Raw genomic sequence first — 18,703 nt, forward strand, 5'->3', positions numbered from 1 at the left:
AAACAATGTGTTATAGGTAGGCAATCTTAATAACAACTGCAGGAAATCGTAGAGCGGAATTTTAAAGGCGAATTACACAAAATATTAGATAGACATGGATAAAGAATACCTCAACGTCCAACTGGTTCCATGATATCAGAAAATTCTACTCCTACGTTCCGATCAGAATTATCAACAAAAATGCAGTGTTCTTCATCAATATCTGGGATCACTTGTCCGTCCACCCTGACCCTCCAACTAGGCTTAACGGACCCTCGGTTCTGTTGTAGTTCTGCATTCTCTTGCTGCTTCCATGCCAGCTCCAAATTCCACAATACATCACCCATGGAAGGCCGTTCATTTCCTTGATCAGCCAAACATTTCCTTGCTACATTGGTGAATGTTTTGAAACATTCTGGGTCAATCTTTCCCTGTAGGTTTGGGTCGATGATCTGATCTAGTCTCTCATAGCAATGTATAACCCACTGTGCCAAATTCACCTTCTCATGCTCCTCTTCCTCATTCTCCCTCACTTCTAGCACAGCAGGCCTAGCACAAAGTACCTCAAATAGTACGACACCGAATGAGTAGACATCTGATTTCTCTGTCAATTTCTTTCGCCGATAGTATTCTGGATCTAAGTATCCAAAACTACCTTTCACTAAAGTAGTAACATGTGCGTTACTCTGGGTTGTCAAATTGGGGCCAACCTTCGATATACCTAAATCTGAAACCTTAGCCACCCAATTCTCATCTAAAAGTATATTAGATGTCTTCATGTCGCAGTGAATGATCAACTGTTTAGAGCCAGTATGGAGGTAGTGGAGTCCTCGTGCAGCTCCTATGCATATACTGAGCCTTAGCTTCCATGAAAGTGGAGGTTTTTTGCTGTTGTAGAGGTGATCACGAAGAGTACCACGACACATAAAGTCATAAACAAGGATCATTTCCTGGTTCTCAGAACAATAGCCAACTAAAGAGACTAGATGGCGGTGTCGCAGCTTAGAAAGCAAGGTGATTTCTGTTTTAAATTCATCAAGACCTTGGTGTGAATTAGGACTTGCACGCTTTATGGCGACAGTATTTGTGCCATTGTTGATGGAACCCTTGTAGACTTTGCCAAACCCGCCAGCACCAATGAGAAAGGCTTGAGAAAAATTGTTGGTTGCTAGTTTTAGCTCATTCAGTGAGAAGCAGGGGCAATGATCATCTGATGGTTGCCACTGTGTAAACATTTTCTTGCCCCAAATAGAGTAAGAGTATCTTGGCAACTGGGCGAGTATAAGAATGCAGAATACAGGAAAAACTACCATGATACCCACGATGATATCAAAGGCAATTATCACGGTCTTTGAAGGATCTTTAAATGAACTTTGTAATGCCTTTTTTGCAGCAAATGGGTTGGAACCTGCTAGATTGTTGCTGTGGTCAGACAATCTGAAGATTTCCAACCCATTTAAGATCCCCTCATCGTATCTCAATCCAGTACTGGAGTTACCTAATATGGCTACATGTAGAAGTTGTATGCTTTCGCTATGCCTTGAGAAATTCACAACATAGTCTCTGAAAATTGGGACACCTCTCCCTTGGTTCAAGTGGATTACATCTGCTTGAAGTTCATTGGTTTCGTTTCCGATGTAGACACGAAAAACCCTGTCAAGGTCTTCCTTGTAATCCTCTGCGATCTCACAGAAATGAAGCCTAATGAGGTAACAGAAACTGGAATCCAAAGGCAATGACCATGTCATGTTACTGTTAGGAGTCACCGTCCTGGCTGTGGCATATATCTCTGCCGGTGCTGTATATGCTTGAACCTGGGAGCTGTATTTGATTGCCACATTAGATTTGAGAGTTTTTGCATGTATTTCATTAAAATTTAGATAGCCATCATCAGTTGACCAGGAGCGAGACATGCCGGTATCATCTTCCGGAGAGATGAATTCACCACCTACATTCAACCGGTAAATTGTCTCAAGTGCTGTGAAGTTCCTCATGTAAAACTGTGGAGGATAATCAACAACTGGGATTCGAACATCTCGTATGTAGAGATTCAGAGGCATAGAAACAACATCGATCCGGTTCACGAAGCCGTAGGTGTCAGAATAATCTGATGATGGAGTAAATGTGATATTTAGTGCTTGTCCATCTATGTTAACAATATACTCCTTCATGTTGTAGTCGGCATCAAAATTCTCTCGAGAATAAGATGACTTGGAAGTTCTGAAAAGAGTGAATTGGCCAACACTAGCTGTAAACAAAGCTTTTGAAATGTTCAAGTCTGAGTATAACACCGGATAGAAATGAAGCCGGATGAATTTAGGACCAGGAGAGACAGGAAATGTGTAATTAACCTGGTTATGAGACATGCAAGCATTTGGAATATCAGGATCCATGATGGACACGCGAGATGTATTTGAGAGCAGAAATTTTGGTTGAGGAATCCGTCTATCGGAAATAGGTATGCAGCAGATGCGAACAATGCTATCTGCTGGCACATATGGTGAATTCTTAGCAGAGATGAGGAGTATGAGATTGCAGATGAACAAGAGAATGAAAGACATGGTTCCAATAGGAAATGGAGTTCCCTTATTCTATTGCCTTGTTGAGTAATAAATAATATATTGCTTTGTGGAATTGCAATAGAGAGTAAAGATAGAAAAAAAAAAACAAAAGCTAGGCAAATGATTTTTTTTCTAGTGGCAACTTCATTGAAGAATCAAAATAGAGGTCAATAGTCAATCTATCTGCTCATCTTCTGTGATATATGTGGATTTCAACTGCCGTATCTAGTGGTTTAGGGTAGTCCTTGAACACAACCAAACTGATATAGGGAAGTGATGTTATGCTACGAAATTAATGCATGCCTGCATGGAAATTGACTTTGATAGCCCTAAAGAGATTTTTAGCAAAATTTTCAAAGTTTGAATTTTCAAACTGGTTTAGGTGCTTTCATGCTCATACATTTTCCACTCTATCTTAATGTATCGATCTTTCGGGATATTATGCATGGATCAAATATATCACTGTAAATTCTTCAGAAAAAAAAAAATGGGGTCTTCCACAAATACAATAAATAGAGGTCAATAGTCAATCTATGTGCTTATCTTTTATGATATATGTTCAACAGCCGTATCTAGTGGTTTGGGGAAGTCCTTGTATACAACCAAACTGATGTAGGGAAGTGATGTTATGTTACAAGATATTAATGCATGGAAATTGGCTTTGACAGCCCTAAATTTTTAAGTTTGAATTTTCAAATTGGTTAGGTGCTTTCATGCTCATACATTTTCCATTCTATCTTAATGTATCGATCTTTCAGGATATTATGCATGGATCAAAAACATCAAGGTGAATTCTTCAGGAAAAAGAGGAGGGGGGTCTTCCACAATAAATAAGAATCTAATAATGGATATTTCGAGTAATTTATTTTTGGTCCGAAGAAATGGTTCATTGAGGCAGCATTGATATTGAGTTGCTTAATTCAGGGAGACAGGCGCAAGCGATTTTCGGCCGTGATAATCCAAACATATACTCAAGAATTTAAAGAAAATATAAAGAAAGAAAAAGGGCTAAAAGCCAATTACATGGAACTGCAAATGTTCATTTTCCATATTTGAAAATAGCAACAATATCCGGCCTTTGCTTATCAAAAAGTACATTATGCAATTTGCAGTAAAACTTTAAGCAATTAACCAGGCATTCGAGACATTTAAGTCGATAAAAAGCTTCTCCTTCATGCGATAAATAAGCATGAATTTCACCTCTGCCTCTTACCTGCTGCCGAATGTCTGTTCTCAATGCTCAGTCGGATGAAATCTTAGCAACGCTTGTTATATGTCAAGCTGCCTGTTTGACAGAGCAGTTGGCTCAGCATTTCTGCTTAGCGAAATGCTTGAGTTCGATGCTCTGCCAAACGGTAGAGCAGGGTGAGCGGATCCGTTGCCAATTTGACAACGGATCCGGTAGCATCAAATAAGCTCCCAAAGGGAGCTTGACCAACGAATTACATAAAAACGTGGGTTCCATGCCTTTTTCATGTGTCTCACGCCTTTATGTTACTTTTTAGTGTTTTAAAAAAAATTCAACTGTGGGTTCCATGCCTTTTTGCATGGGACCCACGCCTTTATAAACCTTTATGTATTTAAATATTACATATATATATTAAACATATTAATAAATTTATATATATTTATATTAATATTAAATTTATTTATAGTGATATCAAATGTGGGTCTTTTTTTAATTAATATTTAAAATTATATAAAATTCATTATAAAATTTTAATATGAAAATATTTATTAATTATAATTAAGAATTATATTTATTAGATTTATATTAATATAAAATTTAAAAAATCCAATATTATAATATTTTATTTCAATAGTTTTCCACTAGCGTCAACTTTTACTTCACCAAACACCTTACAACATATTTTACAACTTTAAACTCAACATATTTCTCACTGCATTTCCGCTATCATTAAAAATCCAGCTTTCCGCTCTGCTAAACAGAGCCAAGATTATTTAAGGAGAGCAGAAAGGTATAGGCACATTCAAATTTCAAGACCATTGTCAGGTTTGTAGGTTTATTTAGTGTATACCCAATATATAGTGACTAGGCTTTCAATTAAAAAAAGAAATTAATTTTATAAGTATAAGATAAACTAGGGGTCATGTTCGCGCTTCGCGCGGTATGTAATTTTACTTTTTAATTATATTGTAGCATGAATGTAGTGTTCATTTTCAATCTCCGTCTATAAATTTGAACAAATTTAGGTTTGTGGATGGAAGTGGCATGTAATTTTTCTTTTTAATTATATTGCGGCATAAATGTGTAAGGAAATTGAAAACTTGTCAAATGTGTGGTTGTTTAGCCGTTTGATTATCTCATCTTGATTTTGAAAATGAAACTTGTAATGCTTAATGGGAGCACCATCATACCCGATAGCTCTTTGAAGGAAGAAATGAGTCAAAAATTTATTGATACATCTCCCGATACAAGCTTGTATGCATTATCACTACCAACGACCTTGAAATTTTTAATCACGTAAATATGTCCCTCTTCGATTTTATTGCGAAACATTTCGACCTGACGCTTATGAATTTTTTCTTGGATTTGTGTTCCCTACATAACCGAAGTTGTAAATTAATGCATCAAAAAAAAGACACAAACAACAATATGTTAGACAACCAATGAATGTTTTATGTTTAATAAAATAAACAATAGCAATACCAAAAGATGTGGTATGAATTTAACGAAAAAATAGAATAGTCTAACATGCGAGATACAAGCTACCCTTCAAGTCATCGGAGAGCAAGATACACGAAGTAAAAAGATAGAGACCATTAACAATATAAAAAGCTCAATTCAGACCCATCATAGTAAGGAAAACCAGGAGCAATAATTTAATAAACAGTTTGTGGGAAACTAATTCCATAAAGTGAAACAATACTTACTGAAACTTCTTGTAGACACAAGTGGAGCAAATGTGCTGGATTATCAGCCATAATGATATATTTTATGAGAAAGAATAAGTTCAAGTGTTTTGAAAGTTGAAAAGAACACAAAAATTTGTTAATTTATATAGGATAAACAATCATCACAATTAATAAATATTTTGTATTAAACATCATAAATTGAAACAAATATAAATAACCAACCTCTGAGAATTTAATGGGAGACCACTTGCATTTCTTACTAGTTGTACTACTTTTGAGATAACAGTTACAAATGAGGTTGGTCTATTAAACATGGAAGACATGAATCAAATAGCCAAAAACATGGAAGACATTAAATAAAACGTATTTTATGTTTTGATAAACGTATTTTATGAAAACATGGAAGACATTAAATAAAACGTATTTTATGTTTTGATAAACGTATTTTATGAAAACATGGAAGACATGAGTGAGAATGTGTATGGAATAATGGCCCAATTAATGGATTTAATTATATAGTAACCGTTTAGCAATTAAGTGTGATAGAAAAAATAAAATCAACATTAATGAAATGAATGAGGTTTTGTATGGAATAATGACCCAATTAATGGAGTAAATTATATGGCAACTGTTTAGTAATTAAGTGTGAAAGGAAAACAAAATCACTTTAATGACACAAATCAATTGATAAATTGAAATAGGAAAGAAATTGCTAAATTGGAATCATTCTTTAATGGTTATGCTTGATTTAATTTGTTCTAATTAAATCAATAATTAATATATATTATTTGTGTGTTTGTGTATAACTTGAATAAATAAAAATTAATCCACATGGCAATCATAGAGTTTTTCTAAAAGCTGATGTGGCTGCACCAAAATCATTCTCTTATTCAATAATCATACTATGTATATGATATGATTTAGGAATGAATAACAATTATATTGAGAAATTTATCCAAAAGGACAAAATGTGAGAGGTTTATTCTAATAAGGACATTTCAAAAAAACTTTAGAAATAAGAACAAAAGTTACAAACTTATTAAAAATGATATATTTTTTGATAATAGTATGAATCAAATGATATATTTTTTTGCTCGAAATAAAAATTCAATTTAACATGAAAAATGCATGACAATTCTAGACTATTGGATATAAATAAAAAAGACATTACATACCTTTTTTTCTATTGAATTTGATTTTTATTTGAAACAAATATTATAAAATTAATTTCGTAAAATCGATCAAAATATAAATATAATTTATAAAAATAAAAATTTTGAGGCCTCTGAAAAGAATTTACAGCGGACTCTACTGTAGAAAGGGATACTTCACAACTAGTCGTCGCTCGTCACCCCAGGTCCCCAACTATGGTAAAATCCAGCACAAGAGATCCTATGCCTATTCCAGGGCCACAACCCAGAAGAGAAGAGGTACTCCAGCAGATGTCGCATCCCACAGCAACAACTACGCCTGCAATGACTGCCACTGCAATCCCCTTCGAGTAATTCTCTCCATCTTCACCTTTTTTTTTTAGGTTTTACTGTGCTTTCACCATTTTTTTCTTCCTAACTATTTTATTTCCTGGCTCTTTTTAATTTCTCTATTGAACTTTATATAGATAACCCAGGTTAATTAAGACTCATGATACTGTTGTTTAATGTATACTATGACCGTGTAAGCATTAGGAGTAGCTAAAAACGTTGGAACTTCTCTAATTTGAGAATTTAATGATGTTCATGTTCGTGTATCAATTTCATCCTGTTAAATTCCTGAATCCTGCTGAGACTTGTCAATGTTATGTTGTTGAACTGTTAAAAAGTTACGTGTAGTTACTCATTATATGTTGTTTTGGTATGCAGTGGTGAATATTGACTGTGTGGTAGTGTTGGAAAGAGTCGATGATAATAGGTGTTAGACACACCGTCTGTTTCTGATGTCAATGAGCTTTACTAACATGGGTCATCCTACAAATTCAACCATGCAAGTATGTGGAAGGAAATACCCCTTTGGAGCCACATTGATGTATACCTGTATTTGACTGATAATCACCCGCTAACAACTCCTTCCAAGTTAGTAGTCTCCATAAACCCTTATGCAAGGTAAGGTAGACTCAAGATTTGCTCTTCTGACATTGATACAAATTAAAGGTTCATAGACAATCATGATCCGCGTCAACTCCTATTTACACTGCACTTTTGTGGATTCGGAGATATTCTTTTTTTGGTAACCGAGAATTCCTCAGTCTAACATGCCCACCGGACAGCAGGGCCAGGGAGTCAGCTCCTTTGTTAACTCCACAAAGGCCTCCCATGGGCCCACGCATGGAAATAATGCCGAAAATTACTAGGCGTGAGATTTAAATTTGCGATCTCCCGCATTATTCAGACACAAAATTCATTTTGTGTCCGAAAAATGCATGTAAGAATCACAAAATTTAATTTAGTTGCATGAAAACAATGTGTTATAGGTAGGCAATCTTATTAACTACTGCAGGAAATCGTAGAGAGGAATTTTAAAGGCAATATTAGCTAGACATGGATAAAGAACACCTCAACGTCCAACTAGTTCCATGATATCAGAAAATTCTTCTCCTACGTTATGATCAGAATTATTAACAAAAATGCAGTGTTCTTCATTGATATCTGGGATCACTTGTCTGTCCACCTTGACCCTCCAACTAGGCTTAACGGACTCCCGGTTCTCTTGTAGTTCTGCATTCTCTTGCTGCTTCCATGCCAGCTCCAAATTCCACAATACATCACCCATTGAAGGCCGTTCATTTCCTTGATCAGCCAAACATTTCCTTGCTACATTGGTGAACGTTTTGAAACATTCAGGGTCAATCTTTCCCTGTAGGTTTGGGTCGATGATCTGATCTAGTCTCTCATAGCATTGTATAACCCACTGTGCCAAATTCACCTTCTCATGCTCCTCTTCCTCATTCTCCCTCACTTCTAGCACAGCTGGCCTAGCACAAAGTACCTCAAATAGTACAACACCGAATGAGTAGACATCTGATTTCTCTGTCAATTTCTTTCGCCGATAGTATTCTGGATCTAAGTATCCAAAACTACCTTTCACTAAAGTAGTAACATGTGCGTTACTCTGGGTTGTCAAATTGGGGCCAACCTTCGATATACCTAAATCTGAAACCTTTGCCACCCAATTCTTGTCTAAAAGTATATTTGATGTCTTCACATCGCGGTGAATGATCATGTGTTTAGAGCCAGTATGGAGGTAGTGGAGTCCTCGTGCAGCTCCTATGCATATACTGAGCCTCAGCTTCCATGAAAGTGGAGGTTTTTTGCTCTTGTAGAGTTGATCACGAAGAGTACCACGAGGCATAAAGTCGTAAACAAGGATCATTTCCTTGTTCTCAGAACAATAGCCAACTAAAGAGACCAGATGGCGGTGTCGTAGATTAGAAAGCAAGGTGATTTCTGTTTTAAATTCATCAAGACCTTGGTGTGAATTAGGACTTGCACGCTTTATGGCGACAGTATGCGTGCCATTGTTGACGGAGCCCCTATAGACTTTCCCAAACCCACCAGCACCAATGAGAAAGGCTTGAGAAAAGTTGTTGGTTGCTAGTTTTAGCTCATTCAGTGAGAAGCAGGGGCAATGATCTGATGGTTGCCATTGCGTAAACATTTTCTTGCGCCAAATAGAGTAAGAGTATCTTGGCAACTGGGTGTGTATAAGAATGCAGAATACAGTAAAAAATACCATGATGCCCAAGATGATATCCAAGGCAATTCTCATGGTATTTGAAGGATCTTCAAGTGAACTTTGTAATTCCTTTTTTGCAGCAAATGGGTTGGAACCTGCTAGATTGTTGCTGTGGTCAGACAATCTGAAGATTTCCAACCCATTTAAGATCGCCTCATCATAACCAAATCCAGTACAGGAGTTGCCTATTATAGCTACATGTAGAAGCTGTATGCTTTCGCTATGCCTTGAGAAATTCACAACATAGTCTCTGAAAACTGGGACACCTCTCCCTTGATTCAAATGGATTATGTCTGCTTGAAGTTCATTGGTTTTGTTTCCGATGTAGACACGAAAAACCCTGTCAACCTTGTAATCCTTTGCGATCTCACAGAAATGAAGCCTAATGAGGTAACAGAAACTGGAATCCAAAGGCAATGACCATGTCATGTTACTGTTAGGAGTCACTGTTCTGGCTGTGGCATAGATCTCTGCCGGTGCTGTATATGCTTGAACCTGGGAGCTGTAGTTGATTGCCACCTTAGATTTGAGAGTTTTTGCATCAGTTTCATTTAAATTTAGATAACCATCATCAGTTGACCAGGAGCGAGACATGCCGGTATCATCTTCCGGAAAGATGAATCCACCGCCTACATTCAGCCGGTAAATTGTCTCAAGTGCTGTGAAGTTCCTCATGTAAAACTGTGAAGGATAATCAACAACAGGGATTCGAACATCTCGTATGTAGAGATTCAGAGGCATAGAAACAACATCGATCTGGTTCACGAAGCCGTAGGTATCAGAATAATCTGATGATGGAGTAAATGTGATATTTAGTGCTTGTCCGTCTATGTTAACAATATACTCCTTATTGGTGTACTCAGCATCAAAATTCTCTCCAGAATAAGATGACTTGGAAGTTCTGAAAAGAGTGAATTGGCCAACACTAGCCGTAAACAAGGCTTTTGAAATGTTTAATCCTGAGTATGACACTGGATAGAAATGAAGCCGGATGAATTTAGGACCAGGAGAGACAGAAAGTGTGTAATTAAACTGGTTATGAAATATGCAAGCTTTTGGAATATCAGGATCCTTAGGATCTTTGATGGACACACGAGATGTATTTGAGAGCAGAAATTTTGATTGAAAGTGAGGAGGAAACCATCTATCGGGACTAGGTTTGTTACAGAAGAAACCAAGATTTTCTGCTGGCACATATGGTGAATTCTTAGCAGAGATGACTATGAGATTGCAGATGGACAAGAGAATGAAAAACATGGTTCAAAAGGAAATGGAGTTCCTTTTTTCTATTGCCTTGTTGAGTAATAAATAACATATTGCTTTGTGGAATTGCAAGAGAGAGTAAAGAAAAAAACAAAAGCAAGGCAAAAGATAATTTCTAGTAGCGACTTCATTCAAACTAAACAACGGGTCGTTGAATGAGATGGTGAACTTGACCGCAATAATTCTTAGCGCCAGCGAGCAGTCGTGAGTTCAAGTCTCACAGGTGTTTTTATTATCGCAATTTGCGAGATGAACTCTTGCTCAGCTGAGCATGTGCAAATGTCACCCTGTGTTATCTTCTCGCACTGTCTCAATTGGTCCGCAGGGGTTGCGAGGTCTTCCATGCTCAGGATTTATTAGTCAGTTGTTCGATAGGCAGCTGAGTGGGTTCCACGTTACCCAAAAACACTTCATTCAAAATAGAGGTCAATAGCCAATGTATCTTCTTATCCTTTATGATATATGTTGACTACCATAGCCGTATCTAGTGGTTTAGGGTAGTCCTTGCATACAACCAAACTGATGTAGGGAAGTGATGTTATGTTACATGAAATGAATGCATGGAAATTGACTTTGACTGCCTTAAAGAGATTCTTCGCAAAATTTTCAAATTTGAATTTTCAAATTGGTTTAGGTGCTTCATGCTCATACATTTTCACTTTTATCTTAGTGTATCGATTTTTTGGGATATTATCCATGGATCAAATATATCCCGGTGAATTCTTCAAAAAAAATTGGGTTTTCCACAATAGGTGGAATAGAATATGATAAAGAGATTTCGAAAAAGTGTTTACATAATCTTCTTTTGTCCAAATGTTCATGAGTTGCTCAATTCAATCATTTTCTTTCTACTTGTTGTTGGATATCTTGTTCGTACACATTTTTCTTTGTTTTCCGAGCCTATAGGGAGTTATGGACATAGTTTGAAAAGGTCAAATCTTTCACCGTTCCATCATACATGATTGGGTGCGAAAACTTTTGGATGTATATAATAATACTAGTTTTACTTAGTGGTAAAAAGAAAAAATAAATACTAGAGCAAGTTTTCCAAGAATTAAGATTCAGAAGAAGAACTACAATGAAGACCTCAGAGACCAATCAGATTTTCTTGTTGGAGGAAAGGAGTTTGATTGTAATTAGTAGGCTTTTAAAGGTTGAAAAGCTAATAGAGAACAGAAAACTTTGGAGCTTATCAAATTCCAGCTATTCTCCATTTCATACCATAAAATTTTATGCTGATGAGGACCTTCTTAGGATCAGGGTATGAAAATGGTTGGTTCACTGTGGCAACAGCTAAAATCTGACAGAGAAAAAACACTACAAACATAGATTTAGGTAGATTTGATTTCAAAATTCTTGACTTTCAATGTCAAGCTGAATAATTAAATAGCAGAAAGGTCACTAACATAATAGCACTTATCTCCTTGTATATAGGAAAATTTCGATGTTGGTGATGGGAGAATACACAGCAACTTCAATAATCATGAGTTTAGGCTCCAAGCTTTTGTACTTTGTACTTTGTCATTTATCTATTTCCTTTTTATCTTCCACCATTCCAGGGCATCTGTTGCTGCAGAGAACTCCTTCTACGTTCCATCAGAAAACATTGCTGTAAATTGTGGTTATCTGGATTTGCTAACTATCTTATACTATGACAGGAATTGGAGCAGCGACATTTGATCGGAGTTTGCAGCTCCCAATGCAGACAAGGATGCTCATGTATTAACAGCATTCACCACAAACCCAACTGTTCCTTAAGCCCCTTACCTGACTGCAAGAGTCCTCCATTCCAGGTACACCTGCACCTTCAATGTAACTCCAGATCCCAAATTCATTCGCTTGCACTTCCATCCAGATTCTTATTCAGGTCTCAATGCTTCTGAAGCCTTTTTGTCTGTCACTGCTGGTCAATACACTCTCTTAAGTAATTTCAGTGCCTTCCTTGCTTCCAAATTCAATGAATTTTACATATTTTCAAAGGAATTTAAAGTTCATGTGGAAAATCACACACTAAACCTCACATTTAGTCCTTCAAATGCTCGAGACAAATACGCCTTTGTGAAGGGAATTGATTTAGATGAAATTTTCAAGTTTGAATTTTCAAACGGGTTGAGGTGCCTTCATGCTCATAGATTTTCCATTCAAGCTTAATGTATCGATCTTACGGGATAGTATGTGTTAAATTTTGTCTTGTAAGTGGCTCATACATCATCTCTAAAATGAAATAGTAGAGAGAAGAGAGTACCACATATATAAAAATAAAATTCACTTAAGCTAGCCGATGTGGGACATTTATCTCTCAACACTTAGGCTGGACAATCCAAAAGCCTAGCAATTGCAACAAACGAGCAAATCATGACCTAAGAAACGGGTGGAGGTAAGGCCGTTAAATAATACATCGTTGGGGCCCACTCCGATACCATGTTAAATTTTGGTTGTAAGTGGCTAATACACTCTCCCTAAACGGAGCTTTTAGGATTTAAGGCAATAATAGCCTGACCAATATAAAGCAATTTTTTTCTTGACATATAAAATATTGTGGACAAAATCACCAAGTTACTTCTTTTATAAAATACTGTTTCTGTTTGGCACAGATGGAACATGCTAGCAGTCCATAAGCTTCAACAGCGTTTCACATTAATATCAGTTACTTTGCCACTCAACCTAATAAATTAACTTGTTGGTTTGAGGCCTTTCACATCATTTATATATATTCCAACAACCCTCATCCTATGATTACTTGTTTTCGTATTGATTCAGAAATTTAGATAGATACAATACAATCTTACTAGTCACCACATCCTGTGGTGTTCTGTTCTTGTTTCTTTTCTTTTTTTTCTTTCTTGTTTCTTCTTATTTCTTTTGCAGTAAGTGGTTGGTATTTTCAATTGATATTTCATGATACTTTTCTCTTTTAAGTTTATTTGGTAGGGCTACTTTTTTGAATTCTAGAACTCAATATCTGTGCTGACTGCTGAGCAATTATTTACCCGGAAGGAATAAAAGAGTAGTTGATAACCCGCAGAAAATGAGCTTTCATTTGCAAGGTATGGCGGACTCCGATGGGAATCAAAGGTCCTCCTTGCAGATTCATCCATGGAAACACAAGAGATTCTCAACATGATAGAGGAAATCTCAACCAGACCCATGAATCTAACTCATGACATTATTTCCAAAGTCCACCCCCACCTATCCACATGGATTAAGAAATATGGTATAACAGAAATGCCAACTCTAATTTTTTTTGTTTGTTTGGAATTGCAAGATTACAATTTAACCATCTGTATGTAAATTAATATAGGGATGAATTTTAACCAGATGTCAAAGGTTATTTGAAGAAGATATTTGGAGATGGCTTAGTGATATCTGAAGGTGAGAAATGGGCTATAAGATGAGGAAACTAGCCAACTATGCATTCCATGCTGAAAGCCTAACAGTACGTACTGGTATGCTGCCATTACAAGGCCCTTCCAAGTTCCAAAGAGCAAGTATATGAAAACTAATTTAGTAAAAAAAAAATAATCTTATTCATCAAAAGAAAACAAAAGCAAAAGTTATAAATCGGTTTAACTCCACAACTAAAAATACATTATGATAATGATAGTATAGAACTAGCTAATATATTATTATACAATTAAAAATATGTTATAAATTAAAATTTAGAAAATAGAAAAAAAAAAAAGTCAAAGTTAGTTTAACCGTTTGTGGCTCCACTGTGTAGAGTCTTGGGACTCACAATTTCTTCCCAAAAATGGCAGCTACTCTCTACGTCCGGCCCGACCGCCTCTCTACCGGTTCACCCTTGTTTCCTCGACCACCGGTTCTTCAAACCCATCTCCACACCCCCAAGACCATCCCCGCCGCCGCGAAAGCTGGAGCGTGGAGAACACTGGTGGTGATTCCAGCGCAGCGGCGAGTATTGGCGGGGAGCGCAAGGGCGGGGTCTCGAGCCGATGATTCGGCGCCGTTCGAGATGTCCGTGGAGAACGCGCTCGAGCTACTTGGAGTGTCTGAAGGCGCCTCCTTTAGCGACATCCTTCGCGCCAAGAACTCGATCGTGGCTTCGTGTAAGGACGACCCCGAGGCGGTTGCACAGGTGTGTCTCTCTACTGCTTTCTTGTACTGGATTGCTTACTATTGATCTGACTTGGGTTTTTGTGAATTGAGAGTTTAAACCTCGAATTTGCGCATGAAAGTGTTGAGAGTGTACTCAAAAAGAGGTTTGCCATATGAGAAAGGTGTGATTCTAACTTCTGGCTTCTGGGTGTGGCATTTAAATTATATTAGCTAGTTTTCTCTGAGTGAATTGGAGAACTGGAACCTGTCTCCAATTCCCTTTTTCTGATTTTTTTGGGAAGTTAGAGGCTCAGGGTGCCAGCTTGGCTGGCTTTTTGGCATTCTGTTGACCCTTTTCTGCTTTTCTCATGTGGATGTGGGGTTTTGTAGAGGGGGAAAATGATGAAGAGAGCTTCTGTACAACTGTGGAATATTGGCTCCTAAGAATGCATTAGTGGGTTAGCTTTGCTATTAGATATGAGCATCAGATTGGATTTAATCACTAGATTTACTGTCTTTTTGGCATCTTCTCTCAACGTATTGTGTGTATAAAGTTTTCTTTTTTCAGAGATGATAACGTGGTTTTCACAGTAGATTCATTAGATATGGACCATATGGTACTTCTTAAACTTAATTTTTTTTAGCTACATGATTGATTAGGTATTTGTTGTACTTGTAAGTTATGAAGTTAAACCATGCAAATTTGAAATTTGGGTTCTGTTTGAGCCCTGCGAGTAATTGAGAAGCCAAAATTTTTAGTTAATTAATACAGTTGCTTATTTGATGAGGTTTGGAGTTTGTTGGAAGCTGACAATTGTAGTTGAATGGAGGTAAAGTGATGGCATTTTGGCATTTATTGGTATAGTACTATGTCATATTGGGTGATTATCACCTTGTAATGCCTGACATTTATTATCCATCCGAGAGATCTTAGTCAGTGGGAACACATGATATTTGGTATGCAATTGCAATATCAAGAACTCAATTTGATGCAAATGTTCCAATTTTTATTTAGATCAATACAGTTACATGGTGTAAATTTTTAACTTTGGTATGTTCTGACCTCAAATTTAATTTTCCATGCCCTAAAGATTATGTTATTAATGCTAACAGTTAATGTTTCATTCTTTATGGAGTGTAGTTTGTTATTGAGCTATTTTCTTTTTTCGCATTGTAAAGTGAAGATTATTTGAAATTCTCTTATAGGCACAGCTATCATTATCTCCACACTATGACTGTTTCTCAAGAATTGTAGCATATTGAAGTCATAGATGAACTTAAGCGCTCTGAAAGCATTCGAAGCTGTTGCATTTATGCTACCTTTACTATCCCTAGAGCAGCAATGCCAACAAATACATAATCCCTTATAATATTATTGATAAACACAATCTCAATCTATTCCTTGTCACCTTTATGGTTGATTTTGCTTTAGGTTGAGGCGGCATATGACATGCTGCTTATGCAGAGCTTAACTCAGCGCCAAGCGGGAAAAGTTGCTAGTAGTAGAATCCGGTATGCTGATGTCAAATCTACCAATGCTCCTGGAACAGGATCAATGCAGCAGTGGCTACAGGCTACTTTCAAGAACACACCTGTTTCGTTTGAGGCACCATCGACTGGTAATCTGGGCATACAAGCAGGTGTATATGGAGCATTGATGGTTTTAACATATGTTAATGGAGCTTCCACATCCTCGACAGCAGCTTATGCTGGGAGTGATGTTCCAGGGTTGATATTGGGTACAAGTTTTGGAGCTTCTTTATACTTCATGACCAAAAAGAATGTGAAGTTAGGTAATTTGTTTTCTTGTTATGTCTCTCGTTACATCTGGGCTTATTTGGGTTGGTGGAATATGCAGCAAAAAACGAGTATTAATTCTAGAATATCTACGTTTGAAGGTGATTATTTTTTTCATAGTATGGTTCTAGTTTTCATTGTCTAGTACTACTTTTTGTAAGTATCCCTAAATGGTAACGAGAGGGTTTGTCTTGAACATGTTCAATATATGGTGAGCTTATTAAAATCGGCCTCATGTAAATTCTTTTCTTCCACTTTTACAAAATGATATTGAATTGAATTTACTTCTCACATGAATTGGGAAGTTCTCTACACGTGGAAGTAGAATGTGGTTTCTGATAGATCTGGAATTAATGCTTTCAAATCTGGTAAAGGTTAGTTGTGTCAGAGATCTTAGTTCTTATACTTGGACATATAAGCAATTTTCACTTACTTTGGTAAATTGATTACACTATGGGATTTGAAGAAAGGAGTAGAGTTTGAAAATGAATTTCCATGAGGGTAGAAGAAGAAAACAGTACATGGTGGAGAAGCCACTTAGAGACATTTCTAACTATTCTGCAGAAGAGGTTGGACCATTATCACTGTGTGTTACCTGCATGAAGAAAATATGGAGTCTGAATAATCTTTACTTGATTGTAGGTGTAGCTGGTCCAGGTCTTAGGGGATGGTTCATAGAGTTTTGAGGGCAGAGTAGAGTTAAATGGTCTGGAAGTTCTTGGGTTTTGGCAAAAAGAAAATAAATTAATACCCCATGCCAGTATGCCACTCGCTGGATAGTATGGAGCAAGATAAACAGTAGGATTTTAACGTTGAGAAATTATCTTTTGATTATTTGGTAGTTCACTCTTAAAGACTTTCAAAAGAAAAACTATGTACGATTAGAACATCGGTTCTTGAACCCCTCATATGGAGCGTGACTTATGATATTGCATGAAGGGTCAAATGCCCCAATTTTGTGATTGTGATATATTCAGTTCTAGTATCAATCAAAGTAATCAGTGTCCTATAAGAGCATCCACAGTGATGCTTGAAATATCAAGCACTTCAAAATTATTCTCTCTCCTCCTTTATCCTACGTGGCACAATTTAATTGGATGATTAAATCTCACAATATACACTATTCATCAACACTTCATACATTCCAACACTCCATACTCACTTTCTCTATTTTCTCTCTCTTCCTTTTTATCATCTCTTTCTTCCTTTTCATATCTCTCTCTTCTTTTTCATCTTCTCTTTCTTCCTTTTTATCATCTCTCTCTTCCTTTTCATCACCTCTTTCTTCCTTTTTATCATCTCTCTTCACTATTCATCAACTATATACATACTCCAACTCTCAAGTATCATTTTTCCACAACTAAATTTTCAAGCGTCATTTTTCACCCATTGTGTGCATGTAGCGCTATACTTATCAAAAAAGTAACATTTCAAGTACTTAAAATACACTCCATTATATCCATTGTAAACATCTAGCACTTAACTTATCAAGAAAGTATCATATCAAGTACTTCAAAATCATCCCATTGTGGATGCTCTAAGATGTTCAAAACTGGTTATTATATTAGTTAGTAACGAAAAAGTAGACTTCTTAGTTTGTTTATAAGCATATTATTGTGATGGACAATCCAGAATCCAGATGGTATGCTTGATTTTCTGCCACTCAAACATAGCACGCATTGACTTCAGATTTCATGACAGTATCATTTAGTTTCTTTCAGCAGCGGCTTTCATTATTTGAAAGTTGTGTGGTTTGTCTTTGCAGGAAAGGCCACAGTAATAACAATAGGGGGGCTTGTGGCAGGTGCCTTGGCTGGGTCTGTTGTTGAGAACTGGTTGCAAGTAGACATTGTGCCGTTTCTTGGCATACACTCCCCAGCTGCTGTGGTTAGTGAATTTGCACTGTTTTCTCAACTCTTGGTTTCTCTGTATCTACGATAGGCGAAAGACGACGTTTTGATCATTGTAACTTGAATCATAGAACCTGTACTTATTCATTTGTACTAATATCCGAGTTTGATAAGGATGTATATCATTGCAATTTGTACAAAACTATTTTGTAAGTTATAATGTAACTTGAATTACATTGAATCAATCTTCTTGATTCCTAGATGAACAGCCTTTCGAGAGAATTTAACGTATGATTGTACAATTTGTGCTTGGTTACCTGTAGCAAAAATTGGATAGTTTTCTTTATATTAATTAATTTTTGATGAATTTATTTTTGTAAAAGTATAAATGGAATAGGGCAAAATTGAAAGGAAAACACCTCGTGCTTTGATGTTGAAAATATGGTCTCGTGTTTTGTTGTCGAAATATGATCAATTACGTTGCGTCAGGAGTGAAAGTAACACCTTGTAATTTCAGCTTCTAACTCACCATGACACAGTGATATTGTAATACATCGCTCGGCCAAATACTTTTTTGTCCAAACATAACGT

General features: G+C 36.6%; 3 protein-coding genes across 3 annotated transcripts; 1 reads left to right on the plus strand and 2 right to left on the minus strand.

Moving 5' to 3' along the window:
- Positions 1-45: 45 nt before the first annotated feature.
- Positions 46-2,540, minus strand: LOC120002654 (receptor-like protein kinase FERONIA). Its single transcript, XM_038851413.1, has one exon. It carries the CDS (start codon positions 2,538-2,540, stop codon positions 111-113), a length of 2,430 nt encoding a protein of 809 aa, XP_038707341.1. The 3' UTR covers positions 46-110.
- Positions 2,541-6,768: 4,228 nt separating this feature from the next.
- On the plus strand, positions 6,769-18,383 carry LOC120003141 (protein CHAPERONE-LIKE PROTEIN OF POR1, chloroplastic-like). The gene is made up of 6 exons (XM_038852056.1): positions 6,769-6,918; positions 12,068-12,202; positions 13,435-13,855; positions 14,168-14,505; positions 15,898-16,258; positions 18,028-18,383. Exons 3-6 carry the CDS (start codon positions 13,789-13,791, stop codon positions 18,201-18,203), a joined length of 942 nt encoding a protein of 313 aa, XP_038707984.1. The 5' UTR covers positions 6,769-6,918; positions 12,068-12,202; positions 13,435-13,788; the 3' UTR covers positions 18,204-18,383.
- LOC120003140 (receptor-like protein kinase FERONIA) lies at positions 7,843-10,923 on the minus strand. The gene has a single exon (XM_038852055.1). The coding sequence runs from the start codon at positions 10,401-10,403 to the stop codon at positions 7,968-7,970; it is 2,436 nt and encodes an 811-aa protein (XP_038707983.1). The 5' UTR covers positions 10,404-10,923; the 3' UTR covers positions 7,843-7,967.
- Positions 18,384-18,703: the final 320 nt, after the last annotated feature.

The sequence above is a fragment of the Tripterygium wilfordii genome, chromosome 7, assembly GCF_013401445.1.
Source record: "Tripterygium wilfordii isolate XIE 37 chromosome 7, ASM1340144v1, whole genome shotgun sequence".
In the NCBI taxonomy this organism is placed as follows: domain Eukaryota; kingdom Viridiplantae; phylum Streptophyta; class Magnoliopsida; order Celastrales; family Celastraceae; genus Tripterygium; species Tripterygium wilfordii.

What these genes read in the sequence shown, in the direction of transcription:
- LOC120002654 (XM_038851413.1), bottom strand. Translation starts at nt 2,540, where the DNA reads ATGTCTTTCATTCTCTTGTTCATCTGCAATCTCATACTCCTCATCTCT.
- LOC120003140 (XM_038852055.1), bottom strand. Translation starts at nt 10,403, where the DNA reads ATGTTTTTCATTCTCTTGTCCATCTGCAATCTCATAGTCATCTCTGCT.
- LOC120003141 (XM_038852056.1), top strand. Translation starts at nt 13,789, where the DNA reads ATGGGCTATAAGATGAGGAAACTAGCCAACTATGCATTCCATGCTGAA. An exon ending in AAGCCTAACAGTACGTACTG is followed by an intron (nt 13,856 to 14,167) that starts GTATGCTGCCAT and finishes CAAAAATGGCAG; the next exon opens with CTACTCTCTACGTCCGGCCC. An exon ending in CAAAAAGAATGTGAAGTTAG is followed by an intron (nt 16,259 to 18,027) that starts GTAATTTGTTTT and finishes TTGTCTTTGCAG; the next exon opens with GAAAGGCCACAGTAATAACA.